Source organism: Eucyclogobius newberryi, unplaced genomic scaffold, assembly GCF_026437365.1.
Source record: "Eucyclogobius newberryi isolate DKJ021-1_F unplaced genomic scaffold, fEucNew1.0.hap1 SCAF_2, whole genome shotgun sequence".
In the NCBI taxonomy this organism is placed as follows: Eukaryota; Metazoa; Chordata; class Actinopteri; order Gobiiformes; family Gobiidae; genus Eucyclogobius; species Eucyclogobius newberryi.
The window spans coordinates 37,936,474-37,955,225 of NW_027315834.1; the positions used below are offsets into that span (position 1 = coordinate 37,936,474).

Here is an 18,752-nt window from a genome sequence, read left to right on the forward strand (position 1 = left end):
CCCTGTTGTATGAAGTCATTCAGCGTGTCCGTCATTCAGACTACAATAGTATTTACAGTAGTAGAGAGTTAGGAACCGTGTGCTACCATGATATGGCCCCGAGGTGCTGCCCCTGGGGAAGAAATGGGCTTCTGCATAAGGAGGGGAACTCACTGAACAACATGGACGACCGAGTAGGAAAAACCAAAAGCAAATTTCTTTAAAAAAAAAAAAAAGCAAACCAATAAAAATATAAACTTTATAGTGTGCATTTTTTGTCTCCCTCTTTAAGTAGCAGCAATTACAGAGCTGCTCAATTGCTACGTTTTGTGCTGAAAAACAAACAAAGTTCACAGTCTCAAACCATGTCACATCAACATCCAATTAATATCCTTTCATTTCAAGATAATGATTACATACTCTTTTACAGTGTTATTGCTGTGGCAACCTGTCTAAACCCAAATGTATCCAAACTCAGGCGACTAGTCCATATTTTGTTCATTGTTGGTCATCAATTTGACTCTGAATTAGAGCGATGCAATATGCAACGGCTAATGTTCTTCCAGTTTAGGTCAAATGTTTTCAGTCATGTATAGAACCACATAAAACCACACTAATGACATATGCCATAAAGAGTACAAAACATAACACCATGGAAGTCCATGTGGAGGAACAAATTTGTATTAGAGACATAGAATTGTTTCAAAGTGCTAGAAATGTCACCAAACCATCAACTCGACTGGTGAATGAAGATGGTTGTTGTTTACTTTATTTTCCTGATGTTTCTACATGTGTGCTCTTTTTTGTTAATCTTCACAGTTAGAAAGTCTTGGTTCAATAAAAAGGAGACAATCACAGTGCTGTCTATTAGATGTTATTAAAAAGCATCAGCTACTGTTTTTCAATAACATCCCAATTCTCCACCAAACCTGGTCTTTCGGTTTAACTCCACAGCACTTAATGTCAGTGAACACATCCAAATGTGAAAGACTACAGAAAAACACGAGATAAGAACAATCCCAAGAAGTGACTGCACGGGGTCTGTTGAATAAGGATGGCACAAAGAAATGAGGGGATGTCATAAGGAAGGCCCCTTTCACAAAGGGGAAAAGGTACAAATCTGCTGCACAAGGTAATTCCATCCAAAACATTCTTTTGTCTGAAAAGCTTGAAGTAAAGAGATTCAGTTCCCTATATGCCAATCAACACTTTCAAACCCGGGTGAATTAGATTTGAGGAAACCAATACAAGTAGCGAGCCCCATTCACAAAGGAAAATACATTAGCGCACACAGACAGGATACTCACAAGCAAGGAAGCACAGTGGCTTTCCCATTCTGGCACTGAGCATGCCATGACATCACATGGACACAAGCCAATCATGGGGCACGGCTCAGCACCAAGCCAGAAGCAGTTTACACATGCGGAAGAGAAAGTACACACGTACGCACACATACAGACGTAGCATAGAGTGCATATATCACATTGAGAAGAACTGGGAGTGGGTCCAGAGAAGCACTGGTCGGCTCAGCAGAGGCGCAGCTCTATACCATCCAGAGTATTTGGACAGACATTTTTGGCTGTATGGTATTGGACTTGTACTTGCAGATACAAACCATTCCAACTTGGGCAATGTTCCCAAAAGGTCCGTGGTCCAAAAGGGCCATCCCGGTTCACCCCGTTCAGTGAGACAATGATAGTCCAAAGGTAAAAGGGCATGCACCAGCAGTAATCATGCGGTTATAGTTCACAGGAAGCACTTTTTGTTGCTTTTTTTCTTGCAGTTGGTTTACTTTTTATAAAAAAGAATCATGCTTTAGAGTTGATTTGTTTTTTCTTTACAAATGTTATAAAACTACAAGTTGAACTCCTCTTTTTGATATTTCTGTCAGTCGACAGAATCTCCTTGTTCTCCGGGTCACATATTGAGGATATTTATGTTAATTTTAGTGTCTGTTTGTCCAAAGGTCCATGCTCATTTCCCTCGCCGCTCGGGTTGCCTTTTGGTGGAGGATGGTTTGGCAGTAGCTTTTCGTTCCTGCAAAACACATAGTAATTTGTAAGAGCTTCTATTTGATTAGATAATCTCCACAAAGTGAAGTGATATTCAAAAAAATAACCAAAATGCTCATTAAGTGTTTGTACAAAGTTGTATTAAGCTAATGTAAAATGCTTTCAGTGGAAGCACAGAACATGTGGTCACCTTTCTTGCCTGCACAGGAGCATGTTCCTCGGGACGTGTTTCAGGAGCACATTCTTCTTTTTCCTCCCTCTGTAAACAGTATCAAATATTACATTAGTATTTCAAGTTAGAGGGACATTTAGAAAAGGCAAATCAATATTTGTAAAGCAGATGCAAAAATATTGATAAATATAATCAAATCTTTAATGGTATCTCCATGTGTGCAGTGTGCAACACATCTGACTGCTCTTCATCAAAACAGATGTTTTGATGATTCCTGTGCAGCTGAGTGGAAAACTATTGATGGCAAAACTAAACATTGTGATCTCCATACCATCAGTTATGGCAGATAAATGATGGACTGGAGTTTTGGACTTGCAGTGAGCAGTCGCCATATTTAAATCCTGACCTGGCCCTGTCTGAGCTCTTTCTCCCACAGTGGTGGCCCCATGTCAAAGGGCATTGTGCCCTGTAGGAACCGGCCCCGCAGCACCTGAGAATACCCCGAGTCACACACCGAAATCAGCACTGCCTCCTGCGCTTCACGCAGACTGCTGTCCCGGCCTGTGGACACTGAGCCCACCCAGCCCGAAAGTGAATCCTTCTCTGGCTGATAGGGCTGGAACGCACCTCCCCCTCCAACCCTAAACAAGCAGAGAAGAAACAAAGTACATGCTTTGATAGGGGTTCTAGTGGGAACCTGTATTGAGACATCAACAATAGACAGGAGTTACCGGTTGTCTCCGTTGTGCTCTGAAGCTCGGCTCAGTCCGATGAAGTCCTGCTGGCCTGAAACAACACAAATCCCAGCACCTGAACCCATCCCTCCAGACTCCCTTCTCCTGCCCTCTGACCTCTGACCTCCGAGCTGGCCGTTCAGGTTGACCTTGGGCACTGCCCCGCTGGCTCGGATTCTGTCTCTGTCTGCCAGAGCTGTGGGTGGCTCTGGCAGGGCCTCCTCCTCCTCCTCCTCCTCCTCTACCTCAACATCCTCCTCTTCCTCCTCCTCCTCTAGCTCCATGATAGAGCCACTGGCCCCGCTGGCTCCGCTGCTGGGACGTCCTAAGCTGCAGGGGAGAGATAATGTGGCCCCCTCTGAGTCGTCTGCCCGGCTGCTGCCATCCAGAGAGGAGTCTTCCACAGTGACCAGAGAAGGGCTCACCCCCGCAGGCCACACCTGCACGTCCGACATCTCCAGAAGTGTGTCCTCTTCTGTGGTGGCTATAGGCGCGCACTCCAGGCTCGACACCTCTCGCCAGAACGGCTCTACACTGAGTGGTGAGGGCAGGCTGTACTGCAAAGACGCGGGGGAAAGCAGCTCCTCTTGCACCAACCCATATCCTGCATGGAAAAGAGGAGCGAGACCACACGCTAACACCACACACAGCCAGGCTCAGGGCTCAGCTATGTCCCAATGTTATAGATTTACGTCTAAAGGAAGGGCAACTAAATGGAGCAAATATATGACTACAAACATCTAACAATTCAAAAAGTCCACAAGCATAGTGGCAGGTGAAGGGTTCATTAATACATTGAACCCCTAAAAGTTTTTACATTGGGACACAGTTGTAACAATGACAAAAAGTGGTAAATTCAGTCAGGTGAGGAGTCAATCATCAGTTTTTGTGTTTATTAAGGGGAAGCAGTGTATGCTTGTGGGGTTGGCACGATATTCTTTTGTTGGCCTTACATTTTTACTGACATTTATTATGTCAATTTTGATGATAAAGAAATACAGAATACCATCTCATATTTTTTTAGCTGGTATCGTTCCAACCCATAAAGCACTTTTTATGTCGTGAAAGTAGCATCTTGCTTGTTGTGGAAATTGCAAGTTGATCTTGGAAGATAAAAAGTAAATATATCAAATAATAATAGTAAAATAATAATAAAAACATGCCTATCTTTTCCACACCCCAAATGATGAAAAAATGCTCACGTACAGAAAAATAAACCTAATCACATCAGTTTGTAAGGAGTTATTTACTCCTGTTCCCAAAGCTTCTATCTGAATAAACGACACACACACACACACACACACACACACACACACACACACAATGAAAATAATAACAAACCACAAAGAAACATTATCCTAGTCATAAATAAATCCTCAAAATGGCAACATTATCCAGTTTAGATTAAATAAATGAACAAAGTATAATGCCGAGTATGTTTGTCTCATTTGTGGTCATTGTTTGCATGCCAGTAATTATGGTTTGATGGTTAATTAAAGTCTATATTTTTGAATTAAATGGGCGTTTGTGCATGAAGCCAGTGTGTGCTTCTGGGATGGTTAAAGGCCAGATGTGCTGAGGGGGACTGAGAATGACATGAAGGGGAGGATTGAATGAGTTGATTCTGGGTAAAGGTTTCCTTCACTCCTGCTGTCTTATACAAACACATGTGTTAAAGTTACAACACACGGTGAAGCACAATGCCCACAAACACTGCTATGGCACATGGAAACACAGCACACAGCACACAGACCACAGCACACACACAAAACACAAACTGATTATTAGTCACTCCAAAGGAACCACTGAACAGTGAGCTTTTAGTCACAAGTGAGTCTGTAAGAACATCCACACACTGAGCTGGCACATACACACAGCACTGCAGTAGACTGCAGCAGATAATGTTTAAACAATGTTTCAAAACTGTCATCAATTCAGGGCAAAACGTCATTATCACAAAAACACTGGGCAAGAAATAGTTCATTAATTTCTTTGCCACAGTGCCTTGCACTACCATCTAGTGGTATAAACACTAACTGCTGATATAAATCATTGATAATGATTAAACAATGTTATTTTTTGCCCAGAGATTGAAAACAAGTCTCGATAAATACCAAAGACCTTAAACATTATGTGCTTCAAGGCTTGCTCTGTCTGGTCAACCCAAACAACTTTCTCAAAAATCAGTCATGCACTGCTTGGTTTAATTTAAAGGTGGAATTAACAACAAATCAAAGACATGCATTGGGTTTCCTGTTCATTTTCTTCACAGCAGGTATATAACTTCCAAGTAATGGTTTAAAAAAGGGAGCTTTAAGTCTTTTAAATTTAAATAATTTGCTATGGCCATGTCAGCTATCAAATACTGTATACAGTGGCAAGAAGTGGATCTGATGGGTTTTCATTCAACACATTCAGATGCTGGATCTACTGCATTGCAAATCCTCCTCCCTGCTTTGTGATTGGACCAGGAAGAATTCTCTGAAGGAAGAAAAGTCTTTATGAAGCAGCACCAGACTGAACTTTTCTGTTTTAATACAATGAGAAAGTCTTGTTGACCAGGCAATGGCCCTGTATTACTTCAGCAATAAAACATATTTTTACTTTACATAAAAAGAAAAGGAACATCTGTCTCTAAATATAGCACTGTAACAACACTCACAAGTATCCATTTATTGTTTTTTTAAAAAACATTTACACAGTGACGTAAACTCAAACATGCCATGCACAGAGTTAAAAATCTGACGCATGCCTTCCTGAATAAATCTGTCTCTACAAATCACAGTGTTGTTTTAATTAAAATAAATAAATAAATCATGTGATATCCATAACAAGTAATTGTATTAATCTCTGCATGTATCTGCATTCTGCATATCAAGAGTTTATAGCTGTTTAGCGCACACACAGAGCAGGCACAAGTACAAATAGTCATAGTGAAGCATGCAACATGCTCATGCACAGGTGTAAAACTATACATAGAGCTGGACTAAGAGGAGGAGAGGACCGAGGAGCGCAGGAAAATAAGATGACGAGAGAAGGAGGCCCAGAGGTCAACATGAGGTCATATGAGGTCAGAGGTCGGACAGGAAGAGCTGTGAGGAAGAAGAGCAGGAGAGGGAAGGAGGAAAAGGGCGGGCGGCTGTGTAGCAGATATGACATGTCACAGATTTAAAGAGAGACCGAGACTCTCCAGAGAAAAAGACTTTAGACTGCAGAAAATAAACATGAGCATTCGTCTTTTTCTCTGGCAACAGAGAGAAAAAAGAGACAGAGAAATAGAAACAAAGAATGAAGGCCCAGAGCAAACTATCATCGCTGAACTAGTGCCATTTTCCATCCCAGACAAACACAAAACCAACTGTGTCTGCAATGTTTTCACAAATCCTCTACATTGTCAGTGAGTTAGCAGTATGATATTATAATTGCTATTATATCATGAATGAATTAAATCATTGCTGCTCTCCATTAGTTATTTAATCTAGTAACTTTGAATGGCAATATTCTGTGTTTTTGGGTTAGTGCAGTTTACTGATCAACACTTGCACTGAGATTACACTTCATAATAGAAACTAAAGCAGAAATTATTCTAATTCCTCTAGATGACGAGAGGTTTTTCCTCAAAACGAGTACAAACCATCATGTTAGGGCACAGGCATGAAGAGAGAAAAATTCAACATAAAATGAGTCAGAGCATGCTGAGAAAGAGGATAGGCAAAGTTAAACCTTTTCTCAGCTTTCAGTACCATACTTTGGGTTTATCATTGTCATTTTATACAAGAGCAGCAAACCACCATGCAGCCAGGCCCTTCCACTTACCCCTTCTGAAAAACGGGGGCCTAATAACTCTGGGCTTGTGCACAAGGCGTGATCGCCTTGTGTCCGTGAACTCTTGTAGGGCAACAGAGACAAGGCAGAACGGCTGTTACCCACTCTAATGGACGGCACTTTTTACTGTATCTACTTATTGTATGCATGGTATATGTAAAATATACAATATGTATATAATAGATTTAAATCTATGTATGAATATGTGAAATCAAAATATGAATTGGTTCAAAATAAGAATGGTTTATTATATAGAAATCAATATAATTTACAGTTTTAATTATATACCATATTTAAATAGAAATGACTGTACTTTAAAGACTAAATGCATATTTTATTTGTATGTTATCTGTTTGTTGTGTTTGATTTATTGCATACCATTGAGAACACTGGGCGACAGTAGAGTAGAATCTCGGTCTCCAAGACGACAGGCCCCCTCCTCTGAAGAAGCAGGACCTAAAGACGGTGCCTGTCCTTCAATGGAGCTCACAATATCTGTGCGGTCAATGTTCCTCAATGCTGTGTACAAACTCTCCACTGAGATAACAGAAAGACAAGGAAATAGAGCATAATCTAAAAAGACATTTTGAGCAGTGTCAGGCAGTCTAAAAGTGAACGTGGGACTCACTTTTAGCCCTCTTTCCTTCTCTGCTGGCCCACAAATTCAGAAGGGCAGCGCTCTGGTCAAGCAGCGAGTTGGGATTTTCCACACGGATCCGGTTGATATCATCCACTCCAAATTGCAGCTCTCGTGCCAGCTCTTTCAGATAAAGTCCAGGAATGACAAAATGATCGAAAATAGTAAAACATCTCTAAATATCAATGGCCGTGACTTACCTGCCCAGCTCAAACCCAGCTGTTCAGAAATTAAGTTGATTTTAAGTTCAGTTCTCTCCATGGCGTTTACAGCTGCTAAAATGGGAAACAAAAAGAGTTACAAAAAAGAAAAGAAACATTTAAACTAAGCTCAAATCCAGATATCTATTTAGATTTGTATGAGATATGTATTTAGATCTTCATTCGGTTTGATCAGGTTATCTTTATGCATGCTATATATAGCATGTACTTACCTTGTGATATTCATTTGCCTGTTGAATGGGCACCCATGACATTGATTTTAACTAAATATTTTTCAGGATTAGAAAACTTTAAGGGCATAGGGGTTAGAATTATGAGCTCATTCCAGTTTCTTGACCCATCTAAGTCACATTCAGTAATCATTACAAAGGGATTCGGGTGCAATGTAGCAGTGCTGTGCCCCATAGACAGAAAAGGCCTTCCCTAAACATGGCTGACAACATTTGTAGAATATTTCTGCAGGCCAGCTCCTCTGTCTAGCTCCACTGTGAGCTCCTGCCCATTCCCAGTGCAAAGCAACAGTCATACTGCTGCCATGCCATCGGAAGTCACAGTGGAGACAGCAGCACCATGCAAAATCTAGTCATTCATCAAGTTTCCAAGCTACGAGGACTGCACTAGTGCAAAGTGTCCAAGCTGCCAAGAGCCATGGAGCATTTAAAGGCATGATGGGCAGCTAAACGTTTGGCGCACATTCACTATTTTAACTGCACTGCGAAGAGGACCGGGATGTATTTTAGAGCAGTGCATTGCATCCAGGACTCATGTTTCTGTGCCATGCGTTGACCCAAGTCAGATAAGGGGATGTATAGAGAGCGGATTGGGAAGCAGAGAGAAGTGGGTAGAGGGACAATGCAACATTCAATGCCCAGCTCCACAAAGTGTGTGTCAAGAGAGGGCTGGAGGTCAGGCCGAGTAAGACTCACCCACAGCAGGCTCATTCAGTGCACTGTAGCGCTCTCTGAGAGCGAGAGGAGTCAAAGTCCGTCGCCGCTCCTCACTGCCAGCCACCTACAAACAACATACAGTTTTCTATTGCCTGTTTCAATATGATAATTGATAATCTACACATGCTTTAGGATGTGTGCCAGGTGTGTGCTGTGTTATGTCCTACCTTGACACAAGGTGGCATGGTTATGTTCAGATTACACAGTACATGCTGTGTGTCTTCATACTTGGTGCACTTCCGCAGGAAGGACAAAAACCCTGCGGCATCTTTGTTACTGTCCCTGACCTAATGCGAAATAATGAAACAAAAAATGTGTCGACAACAGAAAAGTTGAAAGTAAAATGAAGACATTAAAAAAGCAATGGGCAAAATTAGAATGTCAGAGAAAAAATAAAACAAAACCAAAATATAAAGTGGAAAGGATAAGGGAAAGAAAGGAGATGAAAACAGGAACAGTATTAGACAAAGTCATAAATCTTTGGCTGGTGGAACAGTTACATGGACAAGGAGCAGGGGGAAAGCAGTCCACAGGCAGGCGAGTGGGAAAGATTTACCTGCACACTTTACCTGGACGTCTGTCAGACCAGACATTACAGAATGACCGTGAGAGAGAGAAAGAGAGACAGTGAGACACACAAACGGACAGCACGGCCGCAAGAACAGGAGGCAAGCCCACAGAGTGAGGGAGTCACAAGGCATGCAACATTTACCCCACAAGTGACACTTAGACTACCACTGAAGGAGACATGGCCTGTTTGCTGAGGTTTTACACAAACTTTACAACAACAGGGCAGGCAGTTTGAACTCAGAAACACATCATTAATACAACATGTACTCTGTCTACTTTATAAGTGATTAAACACTACAATTATTCATCAAAACATAGTCAAGGGCTGAACTATGTTGGAGGAAATGTTAAAGTGATTTGTCTGGCACATTTAGTGGTTAGATGTGCAATTTATGTTTTAAAATTAAGATATTAAAACACTTGGAGGAGCATTTGAGACTAAACTAATACAAGAATCACATGTATTTCAGAACATTTTTGTAGCGATTTAAATTACAGTAGAACCAAACTACAAACAACTTAATTTAGTCTTAAAAAAGTTATTTCCATTATGATTCAATTTGTAGTTCTGCCACAGTCTCAACTTAAGTAAGAAAGCATCAAAACATGGTTTAGAAATCTATTAAACATGGTTTGGAAATCTGTTGACATGAATTTTATACAGTACTGCAATTTTGAGGAAAATACACATTGTTAGCACAAATTCTCACAAAACACACTTAAACTATAGTTTAACTTTGCTCAGGTCATCATTAATGTCAATGAAAAGCCACAAAAACACATGTTACAGCAAAGTGAATCAGAAAGTCTGTCTGAGCAGAAGACTTCTCTAATGACAGAAAAAGTGTTTCCATGCTTAGACTTGAGAGCAGTGAGACACAAACAGACCTTAACAGAGACAGGCAGTCTGTTATCTCTGAAGGCCTGGAAGCTAAAGCTCCGAGGCTGCTGTGTTGCCTTCCTGATGGGCACAAGGTTCCCAGAACACTCCAGATGCAGTGGCATGCCCTCCATTAGCTGACAAAGGTATTAGAAAATATCAGAGTATGTCAGTGAATCCTGTTTAGCGGCTAATGCACACAGAAAGCATTATTGATTCAGCTAAAAGCATCAGAAAGTGCTAACACCTGTTAAGGCTATTCCCAGAGGATTTAAAGATGTTTAAAGTTGTCTTTAAATGACATGATATGATTTTGGTCCATGGTTAGATTTTCAGAATGTGGAGTTGGGCCATAACCCTCCTTCTCTGATCTACATCATTTTGGAGTTTGGAGTGTATTATGATAAGAAAACATTTGACCTTTACCTATATGATGTAACCCGGTAGCAGTGGTGGAGCAGCAACAAAGTACAAAAGTAAAAGTACTGTGCTTAAGTAAGGTACAGATACCTAAAACATTTACTCAAGTAGTCTTTTTGTCACTACATTTAAAAGCAGTATATGTACTTTCTACTCCACAAATTCTTTTAACTGGACTGAAAAGTACAACATATTTTTTTGTTTTTTTAAGCACATTTATGATAACAATGTGCCTGAAGGTTTTGACTTCAAGTCCCAGCTTTGAGCAAACAAAAATATGTAAATACAAATGACCAGGAAAATTAAGTAATAGATTACGCTATGTCAAGATCACTACATTTGACTCTTAAATGTTTACTTTTATTTTTATTTTATTATTTTTTGTTCCTGTCTCTGTACTTTTACTTAAATAACACAGTTGAGTACTTCATCCACCACAGCTCAATAGTCATAATCAATGGACAATGCACTCAGACAACTGTAGTCCTGACCATTTATATTTGCAGTTTTATTTACTACAGTCCAACAACTTTCAAAAATCCACAAAGATACGACATGCACTATATTCAATCTACTTTAAAGTCTCAAATTATAGCTTTGAGTCATTGAACCCAAACCCTCTTCATGTAATGTTGCAATAACTGTTGAAATAATAAGCATACCTCAATGTCTCGACTGCGGGCCACCTCAGTGAAGTTCTCGTGCAGTTCCAAAGTTTTGTCCATTTTATCATCGGTCATGCAGTAACACCGCAGCCGCCCTTCTCTCGCTTCATTCATTTTGGCAAAAATAACAAACTTGGCCATATAAGGAACAGACATGAGCTCTTTGTACAGCAGATTGGCAAAAGTCACCGCCTCTGCTGTGCGCGGGCAATCGGCAAGCCAGAATCTACAAACAAGAGCAATTGACATGATTTACATTTCTGTATTGATATCTGCACGCGAGAACGAGAAAGAATTGAGTTGTAAAAAAAAAAGAGTCACCTTGCAGAAACATTCGTAGTGAAGTTGGCACAGTTATTTGCATACATCAGTTTGGTGGTTCCTGTAATATCTTCCCATTGAGCGGGAGCTGTCCCTCCTGAAGCATAAAGCAGTAGCACACGACATTGTCACCAAGCTGAGTAGTTCACCCTTCTTTTTCCTTTAACGCTTGACTGAAACGATCCACATTCAAACTGAAGCTGTCTCTAAACCTTTTGGAGAACCCGAATAAACAGATGGGTGGACTCTTTGTGAAGCTGGGACTCTGTAATTTTTTGGCTAATGTTCTGTCTGATTTACTCTGATTGTAAGTGCCACAAGCTCTGCAGTGAGGGGAAATCAGATTCTACATAAATCAGAGTAAATCAGCTGTTGGAAGAATGGACTGATAGCATTTTGTTGGGTTTTGACAATTCCCATTTCTAAATTAAAGCATATGTCACTAAAAAGATTTGGGGACTTGTAATAATGTAAAAAAATCAAGGTGCAAATCCTATAAAGGCCTATTACATGTTTATTTATGAGTTTGGAGTATAAACTGATCCTGATTCAACACAGAATAGTTGATTTGACTAGCTATCTACTCTTTTTAGGTTTGAAATGCCAAGGAGCCTTGATAGTTCCCTTCAGATGTAGAACACTCCACTTCTCATTACACGTAGCACACTATCAAACTAAAGTGTTAAGTGCCCACCTATGACACTGCACAGGAGTCGTAGGCTGGTGGTGTCTCCTTCCCCAGCGTCTCGAGCGCTCTCTCTCCAGGACGGTGGCAGTGGGATTCTCAAACCAATCGGACGGTGAAATTTGCGCCTCCGAGGTTCAATAGTAACGACTGGGCTGAACGTTGCCTGGTTACCGAGTTGCCGTGTTAGCAGCTCATCTGGGATTGGCTGGGCCTATAAAATTTGAATGAAATAATGTCATTACGGACATATTGCAAAAGAATAAGGGAAAGGGTTTATAGATATTAGACGTAAACATAGAAGTAGACATGTGAACAACTCATCCATTCAACCCAGAGTCAAAGACACATACAACCAAATCATATTTCACATCTCACCCAACTCAGATCAGTGCACCAGCCTGGTCAGTGTGGCTCACAACTTAAATCTGGCAACTGAGGAGTGAAGAATGGCTGGATAAAAGGAAAACAAAAGCAGCGTAACTTATGAGCATGCATGTTCAAACATCAGTGCTGTGACAAGCAACAACTAAAAGCCAAACAGAACATATTGTGTGTTCATACTGTGTCATGCATGCAGCCAGGGGGCAGAGACAACTCTTTTCCAGAGGCTTGAATGAGTGATCAGACAAAGTGTATAAAGATCTAGCTTCTCAAGGCTTGTGCCAGTGAATATCGATCAAAAATATTTGAGACAAAAGCATGACAAAAGCAAGTATTGTTTTCTGTGTACAGTTGTCCACAAAGAACAATAAAACTGAATTGTAACTATGATAACTAGCAATAAAGTGATGAATGAACTAACTGTGGCCAGAACACATCCAGACTTTATGAATGATAGCACAATTTTCACTGTCCACTGACCCGTTTGTCAAAGCGACAAGCAATCATTTTGTGGATGTGTCCGCTGTGAAAATGGAATAACTGCTGCCCCAACAGAAGGCCACATGTAAGCGTCTGGCACAGACACTGAGTCAGGCTCAAAGTAAGCTGTTTTAGGATTTCAAACAGCTGTCCCCAGTGTTTGGTAAAGCACCACAGATTATTTGTGTGTTTGAACCAAAAAAACAAACAATTATTCAGTGAGTAAATGAGCTGCAGAATCCAACAGCTGCTGAACTTTCCCACTTCTTCTTTTTGTGAATGTTTGAATGTTCTCTGTGTATACTTGCCTGAAGCCCCAGCCTCACTCTCTTGGTCACGGCGGTATCAGGGAAGATTGCTTCAACGTGGGGAACCAGTTTACCCATGAGTCTGCCCCCCTCGGGACCAATCAAATCACTCTCCTGCTGAATACGAGACACCACCGCAAAGTAAAGAGGGAAGTCGGTGGAGATAATCCTTCTAATTCTTTTCTTCTCAAGCTCTTCGTGACTTTCCAAATCTACAAATAAAACCAAAAACAATGGAATTCAGGAGACAAATGGATGGACAAAAGTGAATCACAGAGAAACGTCAGGGCAAAGTTCAGTTAACGTGACATCATTCATACACTGCATCTTTGTTACCTTCATCCATGCCATTCAAAATGGTTTCCAGCACTTCGTCACCATAACGATTGCGATGTTCCTTCCACACAGAGCCATTTTCACTGCGGAGGATCACAAGTTCACGGTCACCATGACCAAGTGAAGCGAAATGAGGGATTTCCACAATTACTGGTCTGAAAACAAAAGAAAGAAGAACAGGTCCATCACAATCACACAGTTTGTAGGGAAATCATATATTCCAAAGGAAAATACTGTGATAAACGATCATTTGAAACTACTTGACACATTAACACCAAAGCAGGATAATACCGGTAAACTGAAACTAAAAAGCATGAGCTGCAATGCTGCATAGAATTAATCACTAAAGTAGTTGGCAGCAATAGTGAGTCTTGTATATTTTAATTATTTTAACTGTATATCTCAAATGTCCATGTAATACCATAAAATAAGAAAAGGTTCCCTAAAAGTTACACACAATAAATATTGTTCCATCTATAATATGATGAAATGTCGATACAGTAACGATCTTGACAGGTCTAGAGAAGAAAGATAAGAAAATAGAGCTGTGTGTATGATCTGATGTTTTAGATGTTTTGAAGTAAACATGACTCATGTTACTGACCCAAGGAACTGCATACTGGACGGGCCAAGAGAGATGATGCGACTTGCGAGTCCCTCCCCTTCCACCAGTGGAGGGGGAGTGGTTAGTTTCTGGGGTTTGACCAGTCGACAGGTGATGCGTGTGGGAGCAGCACAGGTCCGAGGAGGGATAATGACACGCAGGCCGTGGTGTCTGCTGCCCCGCATGGAGCCGCCCCGAGCGTCCACCATGAAGCTCACCAAGAAGCTGAAGAACAAGTCATACAGGTAAACTAACAGTGTACAACTCAGTGTGAGGTCCACATATTACCATCATAGGAGGGTAAAGCAGCCAAACATTGTAGTGATGTCACGTCAAAATAATATCACAATATAAAGTAAATTACTAAATCAGAATGAGAATCAGAAAAAGGTTTATTGAAGAGAATTCACAAATACAGAACATTGTTTTGGTGATTCAGTGAAACATGAATTATACTAAACTGAAAATATTATTTTTATAAGAGCAAACAGTACTTACTCTAACTCAAGTAAGAGTAACTTTAGGAGTAACTGTCTAGAGATAACGTCTGATTGCAATTTGAAATGAATGTAATTGGAAGGATAAAACAATGATCTGGTATATTCAAAGAATACAATTTGAAAAAAAATCTATCTTAAGGAGCATTACAAGAAACAAATAATTTGATTGTGTAAAAGTAAAGCTTTTGTCACTTGTAGCTTTATTCACAGTAGGAAGAAGAACCAAAAGGTTTACTCCTGTAACAGAACTGTTACTTTAAACAAAATATTACTCAAGTAGGAATAAAAAGTTTGGTGTCCGAAACAAACAAATTCTTCAAAAACTTACTTAAGTAAATGTAACTTTATTTAAATGTTACATTAAATGTTTTATTCAAGTTTGAGTATATTAGTTTATTTTGTATTGAGTATTAACAGGGTACCCAAGTTTTCTCATTGGGTTTTCCCTGTATAAATAAACAAAATGAAAAAAATGAAATGAATGAACTGAGTACTCAGATAACCATGGGTGTATGTCTAGTAAACCAGGTTTATGTTGTTGCTTAGCTCTGCATCAGAAGGTTTAAGACTCACCCAGTGTGAATGGGGCTGGCCACGGGGCTGACATTGTCTGAAGTCTCTGTAGCAGGGCTGCTTGGGATTAAAGAGTCTTCGTCATACTCCTTTGGCAACGGGACAGGGGTGTGCTGAAGACAATAACACCACGCAGATAATTACATTTCTAAATCAATCATCCATCCATCCATCCATCTTCTGCCGCTTTATCCGGGGCCGGGTCGCGGGGGCAGCAGTCTGAGCAGGGACTCCCAGACTTCCCTCTCCCCAGACACTTCCTCTAACTCCTCCGGGGGGATCCCGAGGCGTTCCCAGGCCAGCCGAGAGACATAGTCTCTCCAGCGTGTCCTGGGTCTTCCCCGGGGCCTCTTCCCGGTGGGACATGCCTGAAACACCTCCCGAGGGAGGCGCCCAGGAGGCATCCGGAACAGATGCCCGAGCCACCTCAGCTGGCTCCTCTCGACGTGGAGGAGCAGCGGCTCTACTCCGAGCTCCCCCCGTGTGGCCGAGCTCCTCACCTTATCTCTAAGGGAGCGCCCAGCCACACGGCGGAGGAAACTCATTTCGACCGCTTGTATCCGCGATCTTGTTCTTTCGGTCACTACCCAAAGCTCATGACCATAGGTGAGGGTAGGAACGTAGACCGACCGGTAAATAGAGAGCTTTGCCTTTCGGCTCAGCTCCCTCTTTACCACAACGGTCCGATGCAGCGACTGCATCACTGCAGCCGCTGCACCGATCCGCCTGTCGATCTCACGCTCCATCCTTCCCTCACTCGTGAACAAGACCCCGAGATACTTGAACTCCTCCACTTGGGGCAAGGACACCCCACCCACCTGGAGAGGGCAAGCCACCTTTTTCCGGTCGAGAACCATGGCCTCGGATTTGGAGGTGCTGATTCTCATCCCAGCCGCTTCACACTCGGCTGCAAACCGTCCCAGTGCATGTTGCAGGTCCGGGTTTGATGGAGCCATCAGGACAACATCGTCTGCAAACAGCAGAGATGAGATCCTGTGGTCCCCAAACCGGACACCCTCCGACCCCTGACTGCGCCTAGAAATTCTGTCCATAAAAATTATGAACAGAACCGGTGACAAAGGGCAGCCCTGGCGGAGTCCAACATGCACTGGGAACAGGTCTGACTTACTGCCGGCAATGCGAACACAGCTCCTGCTCCGGTCATACAGGGACCGGACAGCCCTGAGCAAAGGGCCCCGGACCCCGTACTCCCGGAGCACCCCCCAAAGGACACCCCGAGGGACACGGTCGAAAGCCTTCTCCAGATCCACAAAGCACATGTGGACCGGTTGGGCAAACTCCCATGAACCCTCGAGCACCCGATGGAGGGTATAGAGCTGGTCCAGTGTTCCACGACCGGGACGAAAACCACTCTGCTCCTCCTGAATCCGAGGTTCGACTATCGGTCGGATTCTCCTCTCCAGTACCTTGGAATAGACCTTACCTGGGAGGCTGAGGAGTGTGATCCCTCTGTAGTTGGAACACACCCTCCGGTCCCCCTTCTTGAACAGAGGGACCACCACCCCGGTCTGCCAGTCCAGAGGCACGGTCCCCGAACGCCACGCGATGTTGCAGAGACGTGTCAACCAAGACAGTCCTACAACATCCAGATACTTTAGGTACTCAGGGCGGATCTCATCCACCCCCGGAGCCCTGCCACCGAGGAGTTTGCGAACAACCTCAGTGACTTCAGCTTGGGTGATGGATGAGCCAGCCTCCGAGTCCCCGGTCTCTACTTCCTCTTCGGAAGACGTGACTGAGGGATTAAGGAGATCCTCAAAGTATTCCTTCCACCGTCCGACGACATCCCCAGTCGAGGTCAGCAGGCCTCCACCCGCACCGTAAACGGTGTTGGTGAGACACTGCTTCCCCCTCCTGAGGCGCCGGACGGTTTGCCAGAATTTCTTTGGTGCCGACCGATAGTCCTCCTCCATGGCCTCCCCGAACTCCTCCCAGGCCCGGGTTTTTGCCTCTGCGACAGCACGAGCCGCGGCTCGCTTGGCCTGCCGATACCCGTCGATGACCTCCGGAGACCTACAAGCCAGAGTGGCCTGATAGGCCTCCTTCTTCAGTCTGACGGCATCCCTTACTTCCGGTGTCCACCACCGGGTTCGGGGGTTGCCGCCACGACAGGCACCGGAGACCTTGCGACCACAGCTCCAAGCAGCCGCATCAACAATGGAGGCGGAGAACATGGTCCACTCGGACTCAACGTCCCCAGCCTCCCCCGGGACATGGGAGAAGCTCTCCCGGAGGTACGAGTTGAATACCCTACTGACAGAGGGCTCCACTAGACGTTCCCAACAGACCCTCACAATGCGCTTGGGTCTGCCAAGTCTGTCCGGCTTCCTCCTCCGCCAGCGGATCCAACTCACCACCAGGTGGTGATCGGTTGACAACTCTGCCCCTCTCTTCACCCGAGTGTCCAAGACACGCGGCCGGAGGTCTGATGACACGACAACAAAGTCGATCATTGACCTCCGGCCTAGGGTGTCCTGGTGCCACGTGCACTGATGAACACCCTTGTGCTTGAACATGGTGTTCGTTATGGACAATCCGTGGCTAGCACAGAAGTCCAATAACTGAACACCGCTCGGGTTCAGATCGGGGAAGCCGTTCTTCCCGATCACCCCTCTCCAGGTGTCACTGTCATTGCCCACGTGGGCGTTGAAGTCCCCCAGTAGAACAACGGAGTCCCCGGTCGGTGCACTGTCCAGTACCCCTCCCAAGGACTCCAAGAAGGCCGGGTACTCTGCACTGCTGTTCGGCCCGTAGGCCGCCACAACAGTGAGAGACCTGTCCCCCACCCGAAGGCGGAGGGACGCGACCCTCTCGTTCACCGGGGTAAACTCCAACACGTGGCGGCTGAGCTGAGGGGCTATCAGCAAGCCCACACCAGCCCGCCGCCTCTCCCCGCGGGCAACACCAGAGAAGTGGAGCGTCCAGCCCCTCTCGAGGAGATGGGTTCCAGAGCCCAAACTGCGCGTGGAGGTGAGGCCGACTATATCTAGTCGGTATCGCTCAACCTCCCGCACAAGCTCAGGCTCTTTCCCCCCCAGCGAGGTGACATTCCATGTCCCCAGAGTTAGTCTCTGTGTCTGGAGATCTGGTCGCCGAGGCCCCTGCCGTCGACTGCCGCCCAGATCTCTCTGCACCGGCCCCTTATGGATCCTCCTGCGGGTGGTGGGCCCACGGGAGGGCGGCCCCACGTCGCTCTTTCGGGCTGTGCCCGGCCGGGCCCCGTGGGGTAAGACCCGGCCACCAGGCGCTCGCCATGGAGCACCCATCCCAGGCCTGGCTCCAGGATGGGGCCCCGGTGACGCCGATCCGGGCGACGTAAACTGCCTTGTTCGTGTTGTCATCATAGGGGGCTTCTGAACCGATCTTTGTCTGACCCGTCACCTAGTACCTGTTTGCCTTGGGAGACCCTACCAGGGGCATGAAGCCCCCGACAACATAGCATCATTCGGGCACTCAAACCCCTCCACCACGTTAAGGT

At 44.0% G+C, this 18,752-nt stretch overlaps 1 protein-coding gene across 2 annotated transcripts in view; it reads right to left on the reverse strand.

Moving 5' to 3' along the window:
• Positions 1 to 224: 224 nt before the first annotated feature.
• ank1b (ankyrin 1, erythrocytic b) overlaps positions 225 to 18,752 on the reverse strand; it is a 73,449-nt gene continuing 54,921 nt past the window's right edge. The window contains exons 26-43 of one of the 2 annotated variants that reach the window (XM_072455247.1): positions 15,254 to 15,366; positions 14,181 to 14,405; positions 13,577 to 13,731; positions 13,241 to 13,452; positions 12,078 to 12,282; positions 11,384 to 11,480; positions 11,060 to 11,288; positions 9,986 to 10,114; positions 8,695 to 8,814; positions 8,507 to 8,591; positions 7,560 to 7,634; positions 7,351 to 7,482; positions 7,101 to 7,259; positions 6,714 to 6,785; positions 2,895 to 3,501; positions 2,570 to 2,804; positions 2,182 to 2,250; positions 225 to 2,016 (exon numbers count right to left, since the gene is read on the reverse strand). In XM_072455247.1, the coding sequence (XP_072311348.1) occupies positions 1,954 to 2,016; positions 2,182 to 2,250; positions 2,570 to 2,804; positions 2,895 to 3,501; positions 6,714 to 6,785; positions 7,101 to 7,259; positions 7,351 to 7,482; positions 7,560 to 7,634; positions 8,507 to 8,591; positions 8,695 to 8,814; positions 9,986 to 10,114; positions 11,060 to 11,288; positions 11,384 to 11,480; positions 12,078 to 12,282; positions 13,241 to 13,452; positions 13,577 to 13,731; positions 14,181 to 14,405; positions 15,254 to 15,366 (2,982 nt within the window). In that variant the 3' untranslated portion in view covers positions 225 to 1,953. The remainder of the gene's footprint in view (positions 2,017 to 2,181; positions 2,251 to 2,569; positions 2,805 to 2,894; positions 3,502 to 6,713; positions 6,786 to 7,100; positions 7,260 to 7,350; positions 7,483 to 7,559; positions 7,635 to 8,506; positions 8,592 to 8,694; positions 8,815 to 9,985; positions 10,115 to 11,059; positions 11,289 to 11,383; positions 11,481 to 12,077; positions 12,283 to 13,240; positions 13,453 to 13,576; positions 13,732 to 14,180; positions 14,406 to 15,253; positions 15,367 to 18,752) is intronic. The other variant, XM_072455248.1, reaches the window with a different exon arrangement.